General features: G+C 43.5%; 1 protein-coding gene across 24 annotated transcripts in view; it reads left to right on the top strand.

The window, feature by feature from the left end:
• Nucleotides 1–17,330, top strand: part of MAP4 (microtubule associated protein 4) — a 170,876-nt gene that overhangs the window by 136,637 nt on the left and 16,909 nt on the right. For 19 of the 24 annotated variants that reach the window (XM_059939495.1, XM_059939500.1, XM_059939505.1 and 16 more), the window contains 2 exons: nt 14,977–15,083; nt 15,884–16,099. In XM_059939495.1, the coding sequence (XP_059795478.1) occupies nt 14,977–15,083; nt 15,884–16,099 (323 nt within the window). The remainder of the gene's footprint in view (nt 1–14,976; nt 15,084–15,883; nt 16,100–17,330) is intronic. The other 5 variants (XM_059939507.1, XM_059939506.1, XM_059939515.1 and 2 more) reach the window with 1 other exon arrangement.

Raw genomic sequence — 17,330 nt, 5'->3', positions numbered from 1 at the left:
GTGTTTGTAATTCTGAATTGGACTAGGGCACTGACAGGGTCATCCTCAGGTTTTACTAATTATTCTGTACTAGATTTTTCTCATTGTTTGTCATCCAGGTAGCAGTCACCTCATTGGGAGAGAAATAAACACATTAATTCTTGTTCCATGTGATCTCTTCCGTGGTATGTGTTGCGAAGCAATAGTGTAATCAAACTCTAAGCCACTCTGTCCCCTCCCCTCTGTAAAAGCCTCTGGATCTCCATGTTTTCTTAGTGAAGCAGGAGGACCTGCTTGCCCACTCAAGCAGCAGTGAAGGATGCCCACAGTGCTGAGCACTGTAACAGGACACCAGCATAAATGCAAGTCCGCTTGAGAATGGAAAACAGTAGCAGACAGTTGCTAAGGAATAAGACACACCTTCCTCATTCTTTGAAAGCCAGAATTTGACCATGTTTTATCACCAAGCCTTTATATACCCAAGACTCATCTCTTATTTTTTCCCATTACTAATTAGAATCATGACCCTCCTGGCACCACCTTCATTTTTCATTTTATTATACATCCTTCCTTGCTTTTCCTTGGTGAGAGCTTTGCTGTAGAGTAAGGTAACCCTAGTTTCTTGCTAATGAACCTTTATTGTGCTTTCGCATGTATTGCTGCTAAGCTACTTAAAGGTCAAGGGGAAGGAGAGGTGTATACGAGTTCAGTTAATGTTCAGGAAAGAGGTTAAGTTCACATTTTTTCCAGCATTGCAACACTGCCACTCCTGACCATGAACATAGCTCTGTGTTAGGTACTAATGCTAACGCAGGAAACATATTAGGGTTGGTTCTTGCGCTCTAGTTGGGAACTTGAGAAAATTATGTGAAAGGTATGAATAGCAAGTAGAGAAGGTGAGTAATGGGGACAGAGGCTCCAGTTAAGGAGGCTTTCTTGGGCTGGGCCTTGGTAATCTCTTCACTTTTTTTTTTTTTTTTTTTGGCTGCATTGGGTCTTCATTGCTGCACGTGGACTTTCTCTAGTTGCGGCAAGGTATGCGGGCTTCTCATTCCGGTGGCTTCTCTTGTTGCGGAGCACGGGCTCTAGGCACGTGGGCTTCAGTAGTTGTGGCTCGCAGGCTCAGTAATTGTAGCGCACGGGCTTAGTTGCTCCGCGGCATGTGGGATCTTCCTGGACCAGGGCTTGAACCTGTGTCCCCTGCATTGGCAGGCGGATTCTTAACCACTGTGCCACGAGGGAAGTCCATCTCTTGTATTCTTGATAGACTACTTCACAATATGCTATGTTACTTCAATTAGTGACTTTCAAGCTAGGCAACAAAAATCAGCTTTGTTCAAGGCAGAGTTTTTTTTTTTTAAATTTATTTATTTATTTATCTATGGCTGTGTTGGGTCTTCGTTTCTGTGCGAGGACTTTCTCTAGCTGTGGCAAGCGGGGGCACTCTTCATCGCGGTGCGCGGGCCTCTCACTATCGCGGCCTCTCTTGTTGCGGAGCACAGGCTCCAGACGCGCAGGCTCAGTAATCGTGGCTCACGGGCCTAGTTGCTCCGCGGCATGTGGGATCCTCCCAGACCAGGGCTCGAACCCGTGTCCCCTGCATTGGCAGGCAGATTCTCAACTACTGCGCCACCAGGGAAGCCCCAAGGCAGAGTTTTTCCTATCCTTTCAGTGTAACTTTTTTTTCAAGAATTTTCTCTCGTGGGTCCCGCAATCCTGAAAGTACAGTTTGTAAACTCAAAGCTCAGGGCAGCAAAGGACTATGCTGAATTAAATGGGGGCAGTGGGCTCTGGTGGGCGGCTAAAACCCCAAGCCACAGATAGCCAAGGTCCCTAAGTCCTAGAGGTCGGAGGAAGATGAACTGCTGCAATGTGTTCCCGTGGCAACTAAGTGATCATCAGGCTGGAAAGAGCAGGCAGGGCTGGTGCAGGAGGGAGAGACACATCTTGTCCAAGAAACTAAGAGGGATCAGGAGCAGGAGTAAAAGTACGAGGATGTATTGTCACACAAGTGTCTTACAACTTGGATACATGTCCCCAAAGTGCTGATCACTGAAACCTTTAAATGAACCACTTATTAGACTCTTGCACAATGCAGAGCTACAAGGTGGAGCTCTCACTGGGCTTTGGGGACTCAGTCAAGTCAGTTTTCAAGTGAATTTGATAAGTTGTTATGACAGCAAACCTACTCTTCCTCTGAGAAATGAATGCCTCCAATTTTGATATTACATTAAGGTTCTTTTTTTTAAGTGAAATTTTGAGCAATTTTTTGGAGTCATTGTTCTTTAAGGGTTATGGCTTAGGATTGGCAAATGAGTCTTATTTTTAAAACAGTTTTTTGAGTAGGTGACTGTGGAAGTGTGGGCATAGTGTCACATAAGCGAGTGTGTGGGTACACACGTGTCTATACTGGTGAAAGCTGGCATCATTACTATCCTCAGTACCCAGATTAGCACCATCCCGTGTTTTAAATTGCAGATCTAAACACAGTGCCAGTTAACAGGAAATTACATTTTCAGTTTAACAGTGGCATTCGATTGTGCAGAAAGGAGCAGGTTCCTTGCTTTCTCTTTCTTTTTCATTCATTCCTTCTTTCTTCCTTGGTTCCTTTCACACTAGTAAATACATTTATCATCCAACTGCTTGAGGAGAGAGGAGTGTTGGGCGAAAGACAGGTTTAGTCATGAATGCTGGGGACTTGGTGTGATGTCACTGCCAGCTCTGTGATCATAGGTGGTGTTAGAGCTCCAGGAGCGGCGGGGAGAGCCGTGGAAGAGGCGATGTCTCTCTCACACAGGCAGCCAGCCTCATGCACTGCCGTTCCCGGCCAGCTCTGTCAGGGCCAGCCTGCACAGTGCTGGGTGGATTCCACAAAAGAAATGAGCCAAGCTGGGTTTGAGTGGCAGAGGACAGAGGGCAAGCTGAATGAGATCAGGCTGAATGTCAGCATGGAAGGGCAGCTGAAAGACGGGCTTGTGAAGGATGCCAGCTTCCTGGAGCAGAATAAGCTCTGCTTCTTTGAGGGGAAGCTAGACAAAGAGCTCGGCATTGAAGCGCAGGACAAGGAGTATCAAGCCACCTCGGGTCACCTTGCGAGCAGGTATGTGATTGCAGACAGCTGCCGTCCCTTGGAGGGGAACTCATTGCACCAGAAGACGGCCGAATTACATCTGGGACCCAGAGAGGGGCCAGACAAAAACAAAGCCACTATAGTTCCGGGGACGGTGGCAGGGAAGAATGTGCCGGAGACAGAGAGCCAGCCAGATCTGCATTTCCCTGGGGCTGCTGACATGCCCACCCAGTATGTTAAGGAGCAGGAAACCAGTGTTTGGGACCCCAACTTTCATCCATTGTCAGTGGCTCAAGGTGGCATCCCTGCTGGCTGCCGGGTGATTGGGGTGGTGAGTGATAGCTCTGGGCAGCTCGAATATGAGTCCTCCCTAGTGGTGGCTGTAGCCCACCCAGCCCCCACTGTTGAGCACTCACCCACTGCCATTCCACCAATCACTAGGGTCGAGTTCACCCCGGACTATTTGAATGCCAGCTCTCATATCAAAAACCATGATAAGGAGTTGGAGAAATTGAGTTCTACTGAGGAGGGGGCTTTGCTTGACCAAGCCCCCCAGCAGAAAAAGGCAATGCGCCGGGCCCTGTCTGAGTGCTCTCATCTCTCAGTCCCCCCAGCTGTCAACCTTGCAGATAAGTATCCTGAACTTCCCACCCAAGAAGAGCTTTCTTCTGGCCTGCTACTCCTCACCAGTAGCCCAATGCTGAGTCCCACACCCAGAAAACTGGGGGCTCCTGCCATTAGGCGCTCCATGACAGTGGCTGAGGAACAGACAGCCAGCCACAAATTGAACCCTGGAGAATGGCCCATTCTGTCTACTGAAGAGATACCTCCTTTCAACTGCGAGGAACCAGTGGCCAAGAGGAGAGAAGAATTGACCCACTTCAAGAACAACAGCAGCAGCAGCAGCTCCGGGAAGAGGGAACTGGGCACTGCTGGGTTCTATCTCCATGGTAAGCTGGAGCAGATTCCTGAAGTGAGCAGCAAGGAAAAAGGACAAGAAGATACTAGTGAAACTAGAGCGGATTCATGCTTCCGAGTCTGCCGGGGAGGTGAGAAACGGCCAGGACAGACAGTTCTGGCAGGGAAGAAGGAAATTGAGGTCACCACAACCCAGAGCACTCCATCGTTCCTGTGTGAAGAGACCCCACGTGATGGTATGTTTCTAAATTTTGTCTCCATGGGGAACAAGCAGACAGCAAGGAAGGAACCAAAGTGACAGATTACCGGCAGGAGCGTTAGGCGGCTCGTTCCTGCTTGGAGTCTGTGACTGCCCAGGGAAGGCTGAATTCCCTTGCATCGGAAGGTTGAGGAGAGTGAAGCGAGAGAGTGCACAAAGTGACTCTAGCTGGGTCAGCCTGCACGTCTGCTGGTGTGACAGATGGTGTGGGCTGAGGGCGTGGGCCGAATCCCGTCAGAGAGGGGTGGGCATAAGACATAGAGCCCCTCACTTGACCTCATGTCACCCTGCCCACCCCCCCCATCCTCCCACCCCTCAGCTCCCTGTTGGTTTGAACCAGATGATTCCCGAGCCCTAAATCATCCAATCACAACTGATTGATTTCCTTGCTTGAAAATCTGTCACTGTGTGGATTCACAATGGCTTTATCAGCACTAACCTCCTCTCATTAAGTAGCGCAGTCTGGGTGCAAGCTGTTTTCCGTTTTGCTTTTGAGAACGTTTTACTTTTGTTCAAGCTGAAAAAGAGCCTTTTAAAGCTGGCTATTTAATATTCTTTTGCTGTTCTTCATGTTTGACCCGGTCTTGCTTCTAGTTTCCTCTCTGTGTATGTGTGTTAGGAGGATTTGTGGGGAGAAGGGGAAGAAGGGGAAAGTGGACAGTGGAAAGACTTGTGGTTAATAAACAGCTAAATGTTGCGGTCCTTGCGGCTGCCCCTTTGTCTTTCTTCCTGGCCCTTTCTTCTCTTCCCCACCCCCAGCCCTCCACGGGTCTTATTGTTGGTGGTCTTACAAAAGCTTGTTTTCCTCTGAGTCCAGTTTGTGCACAAAGGACCATGATTCACAAGCTAGTTAATGGAGATTTACAATATGTGTTTTGTTTGTTATAAAAATAGCCTCTTTTCCTAGGAACCGTTTCCTCTAGTATTTATACCTCTCAGTACATTTTTACAAAAATGTTTTACTCATTTTTTCTTAATATTAGAAGTGGTATTTTCTAGGGGTAAGGGTAAGTGGAAAGGACCCTTGAAGACCGGCAGGTGTGTGGCGTGTGTTTTTTTTGTTTGTTTTTTAAATAGAGGTGGGCAAAAAAGCGTCATATTTCCTCTGATTTCTTATGACTCCAAGATGATAAGACTCAGGTGTTCTATGCTGTCACTTCCTTCTAACTGTAGCAGAACTGTAAGGTCCTCCTGGATAGGATTGTCTCATCTTTTTTTGCTTGATCCCCAGGTGCCCAATTCAGTGCCGTATACCTTCTAAGTGGTAATGAGTGAAGATTTTTGTTTATTTCAGAACAAGTTTGTCCTAGTTCACACTAAGAGAATTTCACGCTGGTAGGAAAAAAATGTCAGATGACTGACAAACCTCACTGATCTGTTCACCTAAAAAATGTTTGAATGCTGACTGCTAAACTCTATGTAGATAAAGCTATATAAGGATTCATTGTTCACCATACCTATCATATGCCACTACCTAGGCCCTGGATATTGTCCTTATCCTCGAGCGACTTGTGATCTAGTTGGGGTGGCAGGGGTCGGGGGGTGGGGGTTGTATGAGAGGATTGTGAATCATGAAAACTTTCGGGAGGAGGTGGCCTTGGAAGCCTAACAACGTGGAGGGAAAGCCTTCCAGGCAAAGGTATGAAGCTCAGACAGCTCACATTAGGTAAAAGAACAATGACGAGTATTTGTGGGGCTTCTCTTAGTGATTATTTAGTTTCAAAGAACAGAAACACACTCATAGGAACTCAAATTTGTAAAAAGCTATTTGTTGACAATCTCATAGAATCCTATTGCAGGAAGTATAGCCCAGCTACAGCCATTGTGTGTCTCTCTTAGGACCTCTGCTTTGCCCTAAACATGTGTTCCATTCTCTTCCCTTTTGGAAACTGTTCTCTGCCGTCTCTTACTTTTTGCTTCGTTTGTGTCTCTGGTCTGCACAGGACATTGGTTGCCATGGTTTTGGGTTCTGTGCCCTACTTTGTATCTCAGGAACCCAAGGTTGCTTGGCTATAGTTTTCATATTTTCTTTCTTATAGGGAAAGAATGAATAAATATATCTTGTTGTCTCAGCTTGGTCCAGTCACCTGTGTGCCAGGTACCAAAGCCTTCTTCACCAGTCTTGGCCATTTTGAGCTGCCCACTTCATCTGGGGCTCCTCTGGAGAAGGATGTGGGTTGAGCAAATATGCCAAAGCCATCTGTACATCTGTGGCCAGAAATAATGGGATAACAAATCTAGAAAGTTGTTTGGAACCCAAGCTTAGTTGTTGCCTGAGTTGTTTAAACCTTACTCCCATTTTCAAAAAACTGTCCTGACTGCCTATGACAATAAATAAAGTGGCCCAAATTTGGCTTTGAGAAGAGTCACCTGCTCTCAGTAGAAAAGATAAACTGGAAGACAGAGGATTGAAGGCAAAAACTCCCATGATGACAATTGGATTCATTTAATAGTAAAAGGTGAACTACTGAGGACGTGATAGGGGAAGTATACCAGAGGCGAAATCAACTGGACTTGAAAACTGGGTGTGGAAGGTGAGGGGTGGGGGGAAGGGGAGGGAGAGGGGGAGGGAGAAGGAGAGGGAGAGGGAGAGGGAGAGAGAGAGAGGAGTTGAAAATTATGCTGTGATTTTGAGCCTGGGTTTTCCAGCAAGTAGTAGTACAAATAATGGAAAGATGCAACAGAAGGGAGCAGTTTTGTAGAGCAGTTTTGTGTTCTTTTTGAACATTCTTCTGTGGAACTGTAGGGACATTTGGGTGGGGGTCTCTAGCAGTTGGCTGGTATATACCCCGGAAGCAAAGGAGGAGGGTCATGGTGAGAAGCACCATCTGGGAGGAAGACTGTGGTTTCTGCTTATGTGGCGGTCAGGCGTTTTTCACTGGGTGACACTTACTTGTGCAGGTTGAGATGTTGCATGTTTATATCATAAGCAGTGAGACTTCATGAAGTGTTCATGTTGTTTGCTGAAAAATCCTGTGCTTATTGAAAAATGTTCATGGTGGTCTGAAGCCAGTGGCCAGTGGCAACAAGTCAGACATTTGGTGAGATATTCTTTCAGCTTGCTCTAGAACAGAGGTGTTACCAATACCTTGCATGGTGGGGGTGGTTTTCTTTCTTCATATTTTTAAAACTAAAAAAATTCCGTTTTCAACTAGAAATGCATATGGTTTCAAGCATCAAAAAGTACAAAATGCTATACATTAGAAAATCTCCTTCCAAGAGAAGGTGACGTTGATTCACTTTTTCCTGTTCCTCTCTTCTAAATACAGCTAAATACTCTGGAAAGAATGTGCCAGATAATCAGAAAAGGAATCTGAAAGGTAGAAGGGAGAGGGCAGGCTGGGTAGGGCTCAGGACTTGAGGAAGGACAGTGCAGTGAGTTCCCTGGCTTTTCTTTTTAATCTCCCATGTGTCCTGGTCTGGGCACTGGAGAGTGTCTACAACCTGGAATCACCAACAAGCATAGATAAAAGAAGAAGAAAAGGCAAAAAGAAAGAGAGAAAAATCTGTTCTCTTTTGACCAAAGACCAGGAACGGGGAAGCCCTATTTCCATCCCCATATCCAGCAGTGGTGGTGGATACCTCTTGCAGGTACAGTGTCAGCAGAGGTCCTCAGGGCCTACCTGTTGTGCACTTCACACCTGGCAGCAGTTGCAGGCCTGATCCACCCACAGTGGCAGGGAAGCTCATCCCCTGTCCCCACTAGGTGACAGCACCAGCGGCACCAGCCTTCTACCCAGTAGCAGAAGGAAAGGTAGGTAGGTTTCCTGCTACACTCTTTCCTCCATCATGAGGCCAGTTAGGTGCTTCCTGCTCCCAGTGGCATCAAAACAGGAAGTCCGCCAGCATCAGGCAGCCAGAAAACAGGCCAGGAGAAAGTCTTCATTCCGTGGGTCCAGCATCACTCATCCCCCACCCAGTGAAACCATCTGTCCCAGGGAAGTGCCTTGAGCCCTTGCAGGCAATACCAGCAGGGATTGAGTGACAGCCTCATGGAACCAGAAGAACACAGCAGGCCTGTATTGCATTACAAGGGCCCTGGGAACTAAATTGTTATTGAAACTACCTGCACACTAAATTTAAACAGTGATTACCTGCTAATATACAAAAAGGATTTTAAAAGCCCTTTTTAAAATCCATCATAAAACTGTTTCAAGGGCTTCCCAGGTGGTGCAGTGGTTGAGAATCTGCCTGCCAATGCAGGGGACATGGGTTCGAGCCCTGGTCTGGGAAGATCCCACATGCCGCGGAGCAGCTAGGCCCGTGAGCCACAACTACTGAGCCTGCGCATCTGGAGCCTGTGCTCCGCAGCCAGAGAGGTCGCGATAGTGAGTGGCCCCCACTTGCCGCAACTAGAGAAAGCCCTCGCACAGCAACGAAGACCCAACACAGCAAAAATAAATAAATAAATAAATAAATAAATAAATAATTTAAAAAAAATAGTGCTCCTTTTTAAATAAATAAATAAATAAATAAATAAATAAATAAAACTGTTTCAAGAAGAAGTTATGAATTCTCTTGAAACAAATGGAACTAGAAAATCTCAGCAAAGAAATAGAAGTTATGGGCTTCCCTGGTGGCACAGTGGTTAAGAATCTGCCTGCCAATGCAGGGGACATGGGTTCGAGCCCTGGTCCTGGAAGATCCCACATGCCGTGGAGCAACTAAGCCCCTGCACCACAGCTACTGAGCCTGCACTCTAGAGTCTGTGAGCCACAACTGCTGAGCCTGCCTGCTGCAACTACTGAAGCCCATGCACCCTAGAGCCCATGCTCCACAACAAGAGAAGCCACCACAATGAGAAGCCCGTGCACCGCAACAAAGACCCAACGCAGCGCACACACACACACACACACACACACACACACACACACACACACACACACAAAATACAATGAACAAAAACTGGTAGAGCTGAAAGGAGAAGTAGACAAATCCACAGTTGTAGTTGGGGACTTCTACATCCCACTCTAAGCAATTGATAGAACTACTGGACAGAATATTAGTAAAGGTAAAGAAGAATTTAACAGTAATATCAAACAACAGCATCCAATTGACATTTATAGAAATTCCACCTAACAACAGCAGAATATTCTTTTTTTTTTATTGGAGTATAATTGCTTTACAATGTTGTGTTAGTTTCTGCTGTACAACAAAGTGAATCAGCTATATGTATACATATATCCCCTCCCTTTTGGACCTCTCTCCCAACCCCCCCCCCCCGCCCCACCCTTCCGACTCATCCAGGTCATCATAGAGCACCGAGCTGAGCTTCCTGTGCTATACAGCAGGTTCCCACTAGCTATTTATTTTACACATGGTAGTGTATATATGTCCATCCTAATCTCCCAGTTCATCCCACCCTCCCGTTCTCTATTCCTGCCCAGCAAATACGTTCATCTGTACCATTTTTCTAGATACCACATATATGCGGTAATATACAATATTTGTTTTTCTCTTTCTGACTTACCTCACTCTGTATGACCAACTCTAGGTCCATCCACATCTCTACAAATGACCGAATTTCATTCCTTTTTATGGCTGAGTAATATTCCAGCCATATATGGATGTGGTATATATGTACCACAGTGTGTGATGTATGTACCACATCATCTTTATCCATTCATCTGTCAGTGGACATTTAGGATGCTTCCATGTCCTGGCTGTTATGAATAGAGCTGCAGTGAACATTTGGGTACATGTGTCTTTTTTTTTTTTTTTTTTTTTGGCTGCGTTGGATCTTCGTTGCTGTGCGCAGGCTTTTCTCTAGTTGTGGGGAGCGGGGGCTACTCTTCGTTGCGGTGTGCGGGCTTCTCACTGAGGTGGCTTCTCTTGTTGCAGAGCACCGGCTCTAGGTGCGTGGGCTTCAGTAGTTGTTGCATGCAGGCTCAGTAGTTGTGGCTCGTGGGCTCTAGAGCACAGGCTCAGTAGTTGTGGTGCACGGGCTTAGTTGCTCCGTGACATGTGGGATCTTCTCGGACCAGGGCTCGAACCCATGTCCCCTGCATTGGCAGGCGGATTCTTAACCACTGCGCCACCAGGGAAGCCCCATGTGTCTTTTTGAATTATGGTTTTTTCAGGGTATATGCCCCGTAGTGGGCTTGCTGGGTCATATGGTAATTCTATTTTTAGTTTTTTAATGAATGTCCATACTGTTCTCCATAGTGGCTGTATCAATTTACATTCCTACCAACAGTGCAAGAGGGTTCCCTCTTCTCCACACCCTCTCCAGCATTTATTGTTTGTAGATTCTTTTCAAGTGCCCGTGGAACATGCATCAAGATGGATCCTGGGTCATAAAACAAACTTCAATACATTTAAACGATTGAAATCATGCAGAATATATTGTCTGACCATAATGGAACAAATGAGAAACCAATAATAGAAAGACCACAGGAAAATCTTCAATCACTTGGAAATTAAACAGTATACTTCTAAATAATCCATGGGTCAGAGAGGAAGTTTTCAGAGGACATTTTAAAAATACAATGAACTGAATGAAAATGAACATATCAGGAGTTCCCTGGCGGTACAGTGGTTAGGACTCGGCGATTTCACTGCCAGGGCCGGGGTTCCATCCCTGGTTGGGGGATGATCCCACAAGCCTTGTGGCACAGCCAAAGAAAAAGAAAAAGAAAAAGGAACGTGTCAAAATTTGTCGAATGCAGCTATAGCAGTACTGAGAGGGGAATTTGTGGCACTAAGTGCTTACATTAGAAAAGAGAAAAGGTCTCAAATCAATACTCTGAAACTAAAAAAAGAACGAAATAAATCCAAAACAGGCAGAGATCAGTGAAATTATAAACAATAAAACAGAAAAGAAAATTTATTAAACCAAAAGCTGGTTCTTAAAACCAACACAGCTGATAAACTTTTAACAAAACTGACAAAGGTGAAAAAGAGACACAGCCAACCAATAACAGGAACACGGGGTATCACTACAGACATTAAAAGTATAATAGGGGAATACTAGGAGCACCTTTACCCTCATAAATTCAATAACGTCGAAGAAACGTACCAATTCCTTAAACCCCACAAATTACCATAACTCAACCACGATGAAATAGGTAACCTGAAGAGCCATTAATGAAACTGAAATTTTTTATTTTATTGAAGTATAGTTGACTTACAATGTTGTTTTAATTTCTGCTCTACAGCAAAGTGATTCCATTATACATATATACATATATTCTTTTTTTAATATTCTTTTCCATTATGGTTTATCATAGGATATTGAATGTAGTTCCCTGTGCTATACAGTAGGGCCTTGTTTATTCATCCCAAATATATGAGTTTGCATCTGCTAATCCCAAATTCCCAATCCTTCCCTCCCCTTTGGCCATCACAGGTCTGTTCTCTGTGTTTGTGAGTCTGTTTATATTTTGTAGATATGTTCATTTGGGTCATATTTTAGATTTCACATATAAGTGATATCATGATATTTGTCGTTCTCTTTCTGACTGACTTCACTTAGTATGATCATCTCTAGGTCCATCCATGTTGCTGCAAATGGCATTATTTCATTCTTTTTTATGGCTCAGTAATATTCTGTTGTATATATACACACCACATCTTCTTTATCCATTCATCTGTTGATGGACATATAGGTTGTTTCCATGTCTTGGCTATTGTAAATAGTGCTGCTATGAACATAGGGGTGCATATATCTTTTCAAATTATAGTTTTGTCTGGGTATATGCCCAGGAAATTGAATTTTTAATTAAAAAGCTTCTGATGGTTTCAGTGGAGAATTTTACCATACATTTAAAGAATAATTAACACCAGTTTTACACATTCTTTGCCAGAAAATGTAAGAGGAAGGAACACTTCCTAACTCATTATATGATGTCTGTATTATCCTGATAACCAAAATCAGGCAAAGACAGTACCAAACAAACTACAGACTGATATCTCCCATGAACTTAGATGCAAAAATTTTTAACAAAGTACTAACAAATCACACCCAGCAGTATATTAAGATGATTATACACAACAGCCAAGTGGAATTTATTCCAGGTATGCAAGGCTGGTTCAATAATCAAAAACCAATCACTGTAATCCATATCAAAAGTCTAAAGAAGAAAAATCATAAACACGTAAAATTCATTCAACAAAATCCAACACCCGTTTATGATAAACTCTCATCAAAGAATAGAGGGAGAACTTCCTCAACTTGATGAAGAACATCTACAAAAAACCTACAGCTGACATCATAGTTAATAGTGAAAGACTACATGTTTTCACCCTAAAGTTGGGAACAAGGCAAGGATACTTGCTGTCATCACTCTTATTTAACATAGTACTAGAGGTTCTGGTTAGCACAGTAAAGCAAGAGAAGGAAATAAAAGGCATATAGATTGGAAAGGAAGAAAAAAATCTGGCTGTATTTGTAGATGACATGATTGTTTATGTAGAAAATTCCAAGAAATCTACCCTCACAACCCCTAGAACTAATTAGTGAGTTTATCAGTGTCACAGGATACACTATCAACATGTAAGAAACAATTAACTGCATTTCCATTTAGTAACAATGAAACTATTTTATTCAAAATCCTGTAATAAATATTCGTAGCAGCTTTACTTATAATGGCAAACAGCCAGAAACAACCAAAATGTCCTACAGTAGGTGAACGGTTGACCTGTGGTACAGCCACACCATGGACTTCTCATGTACAACATGGATGCACCTCAGAAGCGTGTTGCTCGGTGAAAGAGGCCAGCTACAAAAAGTAGGACACTGTGTGATTCCACTTATATAATATTCTTGAAATAATGTTTTAGAGATGGCAAGCAGATTAATAGCTGCCAGAGATTAAGGGATTGGAAAGGCAGAGGGAGTGGGGTGGCTATAAAAAAAAAAAAAGGGTAACATGAGGGAGCTCTGTGGTGATGGAACAATTAATGTGTTTTGATTCTCAGTAGTGGTTACATAAAGCTACACATGTGATAAAATGTCATAGAACTGCTTACATACCTGCACACCTGCATGTGCGTGCGCACACACACACACACACACACACACAAATGAATGCATGTAAAACTGGAAAAGTCTGATAAGCTCTCTGGATTGTACCAATATCAGTTTCCCGGTGTACTTTAGTTATGCAGGGTGTCACTGGGGGAGACTGGGTAAAGGGTACACAGAACCTCCCTGTACATTTCTTTGTAACTTCCTCTGAATCTTTACTTCAAAACAAGCAGTTTTAAAATAAAGCCTCCTAACTCTCCCTAGTTTTGTGCCTGGTCCTCCACCCCATCCCAAAATTAAGTCACCATTGTTTTGTTTCATCATCGTTCTTCCAAAGACTTTTAAAAAATGCATGTACAAGTGTATTGTCTTTTCTAGACAATGGTTTCATGTTATACCTACTGTTCTGTGCCTTGCTTTTCTTTTCACAGAGTAGAGATCGTTCCCTATCAGTCATGGTTTATTTTTTCAAATTCAGAGATAATATTGATACTTCTGCCATCTGCTTTAACCAGTTTTCAGTTAACAGACTTCTGGGTTCAGTCCTTTGCTTTTAGAAACAATGCTCTGGTAAAAGACCATACACATTTGCTATTTTGCAGGTATATGAATATATCTCTAAGATAAATTTCCAGAAATTGTAATTCTGGATTAGAATTTATCTGCACTTGTAATTTTCGGAGATACTGCTAGACTGCCCTGCATCTGATTTGTACCATTTCACACACTTCCCAGCAGTGTATGTCCTCACATTATCCCAGCAGCTACTTTGAGATCTTAGGACTTTCTGACAATATGTTAGGTTAGTAATAGTATCTTTTCATATTTTCAAAAGTGATTTGTATTTCTTTTTCTGTAAACTGTGTTCATATTCTTTTGGCCATTTTTCCTGTTCATTTTCTTTTTGGCCTTTATAGGAGTTGGTTGATTTGTAGGAGTAGTTTATGTAATAAGCTCTGTGTCTTTGATGTGAGGTTCAGTACTTTTTTCCTGTTTATCATTTGCCTTTTGACTTTTCGTATTGTTTTTTGGGGCACGTGGAAACTTTTTATTTTTCTGTAGTCCAACTTATCTTTTGTGACTTCTAGATTTTGTGCCAGTTAGAAAGTTGTTCCCCACACCCAGGTTATAAATTTCATGGTATTTTAGTGCTTTCTGGTACAGCCCTACTGAAATCTGGAGTCACCTCCCAGTGGTGCTGCTGGGCGTAGCCTTAGGCTGTAGACTTTATTTCTGGCCCTGGATCTGATTTCATGGGTCTCCTCGCCTTGTTGGAAATCTGGGTCACTGCTAGAACCAGATCAAGTTCATCTCTCATCCTCCATAAAGTGGTGCTTTACAGGGAAAGGAAGGAAGGGGAGGACATTGGATGATCTTCTGGCTCTTATCCCATCTCTCAGCAACCTTTATTCCAAGAGATAAACTCTAGTAGAAGTGGTTTTTGTCCCCTATGTGCTCTGGGAGTTAGTGGTTGGGTGACAGAACCCCTTTGCCGGTCTCCAGGGAAGGGAAACCAAACTTCAAGGGCCATTTCCTTCCACTGATCATTCGTGCAAATCCTAGTTAAGTTGCTTCTCCACAGGGACAGGCTGCTTGAATCTCTGGAGTCTAAAACTGTCCTTTGTCACAGTGAGGGGGACTTGGGAGTCTTGTCTACTTTCAGCAGCATAGCTCTGGATTTTCTCAGAATGGAGTGCTAGTTAGTGGTGTGTCTCTGCAAAGACTTGCATTTTCTCAATGGGTGTGAAAAACATTTGCTTAGCATAACTTTTCCCCCTTTAGGAATAGCCAAACTAGAAGAAGGACGGCTTACTGGAAGTGTGACCGGAAATGACATCACCGCCCCTCCAAACAAGGAGCTCCCACCAAGCCCAGAGAAGAAAACAAAGGTAGGTGCCAGAATGGTGGGTTGTCTTCTGCTGTACTTTTTTAAAACTATCTTCTGCTTATTATTGCTTGAATCATGCAAATGAAATTTCTTTTTTCTGAGCTATTATGAGTCCTTCCTCAAGTTTGGACATGCTTAGAAAATATTTTATATTCCCATTTTACCATGGTGGCCTAACTCAATCCTTTAAATCTTTGCTTTTGACCGTATTATCTTGAATATCTGTTCTGTAGATGTTGTTTCTGCTTCCCTTAACAACAATAATAAAGGGAATTACAGAATTATTCAGAAATCCATTCTGAAGTCTCTGTTAATGAAAAAGGAGCACAGATTTTTAAGGTGGATCATAGCTCCAGACATTTATTGGTACTTATTGCAAAGTACAAATGCCACATTTTAGTGTGGGCTTAAAACAGGATGTTGATATTGCCTCATAGAGGTGCAGATAATAAATAGCCTAATCACCTGCTGGTGACTTTCTTCACAGAATTATTGCAGGCTTCAAAAGTTAGTTAATTGTTTAAAGTTATTACTGAATTTAAATCTTCAGGTGCCAAACTGCTGGAATTTGTGACACTGTCATTAAGAAACAATTCCCAGTTTTCTTTATCTGCATCCTGATGTCTTTCCACTATTTACTGAGCTCAGAAGAAAGGAGTGCAAATTTTCAGTTGCATCTATCCTCATTGCTTATAATTTTACTTTGAATTGTGCAATTTATACTTTTTTTTTTAATTTGTTTTTATTCTGTCTGTGTGTTTGATGTTGGCCTTTAAAAAAAAACAACAAATCAACTTAAAGCCTTTGGCCACCACTCAACCTGCAAAGACTTCAACATCGAAAGCCAAAACACAGCCCACTTCTCTCCCTAAGCAGCCAGCTCCCACCACCTTTGGTGGGTTGAATAAAAAACCCATGAGCCTTGCTTCAGGCTCAGCACCGGCTGCCCCACCCAAACGCCCAGCTGCTGCCACTGCCAGGCCTTCCACCTTACCTTCAAAAGACGGGAAGCCCAAGGTAAGTAGTCACCTGAGCACCGTGCCAGGGAAAAGTTTTCCCCTCCGAGCGTCAGGTAGTCAGGCTCTGTTGCTTCCAGATATGGAAGCAGGCTGGTGGACGGGGAAAGGAAAGGGCAAAGGGGGAAGGGTAACTCAGATCATTTTGGGAGCTCTTGATGCAGCCATGAAATTCGATGGCCTGTTTTCCTTTGTGCCTTTTCTGCCCTGGCTGGAGGCACTCTTGCCTCTGCTCTGGCTCCTCCTTTCTCCCAGCTCCTCCTCACTCTTTGTCTATTTACATACTGGTTAACCACTTTCCCCAGTCCACATGCCAATCATATACTCATTTTTGGTGTAATTCCGCCATCAAATTCCTAGTCAAATTCAATTCTTTGTCTTTCTTCTTAATCATCCTGCAGAAGTGAATTTCCTCCATTAGTTGATTAGTGATTAGCTCTTCCAGCTTATCTTCCAGCGGATTCCAGCATCAGGTGGTAACTTACTTTGCTTTTGGTATTAGGCTACCTCTCACCGGGCTCCTTCTGCAGTTTTTCAGTTTTCCGGGTCACCCACACATTATTGCTTAGAAACTGGTCAGTTTGGAACAGCAGTAGCTTCACAGGATTGTTCTTGGAGGAGAGGGTGGGTAGAATCTGTGACTGCCTTTTCTAACATCTTGTTTTCTTTGAGGAGGGTCTTTAGGTGAGCCTGATATTACTCTTTAAAATCATGATGAGGAATAGTTTACCATGTTAAAATGTCAGTGTTTTCATTTAATCTTGTAAAGAAAACTGGTGGAACCTAGGAATTGTAGGCTAGGTTGAAACCCTGGCCAAGAAACTGAGAAATCCTAATATAGACTAGGAATTATAAAATCTCATGAAGCTTTCTGATCCTCATTTACCCAGTTGACACTGCTTTTCTTGATGTTTAGAAAACAATTTATTTGAATAAGAGGGCGGAGGGAAGGTGGCTGGAGCCGTGACAGCAGCTCCTCCCTGACACTTTCTTAGCAGCAAATCCTGGGGGAGACAGAGGAGGCCATGGGAAGGAGGGGGTGCTGTCTAGTGAAGTTCACTCTGTAATAATAACAAAAATGAAGCATACTGTAGTGGTTTCTTTATAGACATTAACTCTTTTAATTCTCTCTCTCAACAACCCATAATGTGGATCTTAGTATCCTCATTTCAGAGCTCAGTTAAATAACCTTTCTGTAGTCCAGTGCTAATAAGCGGCAGAGCCCGTATTTG

Source organism: Balaenoptera ricei, chromosome 11, assembly GCF_028023285.1.
Source record: "Balaenoptera ricei isolate mBalRic1 chromosome 11, mBalRic1.hap2, whole genome shotgun sequence".
Taxonomy (NCBI): Eukaryota; Metazoa; Chordata; class Mammalia; order Artiodactyla; family Balaenopteridae; genus Balaenoptera; species Balaenoptera ricei.
The sequence above is the reverse complement of the archived record's forward strand: the minus strand, read 5'-3'. Positions and strand labels throughout refer to the sequence as shown.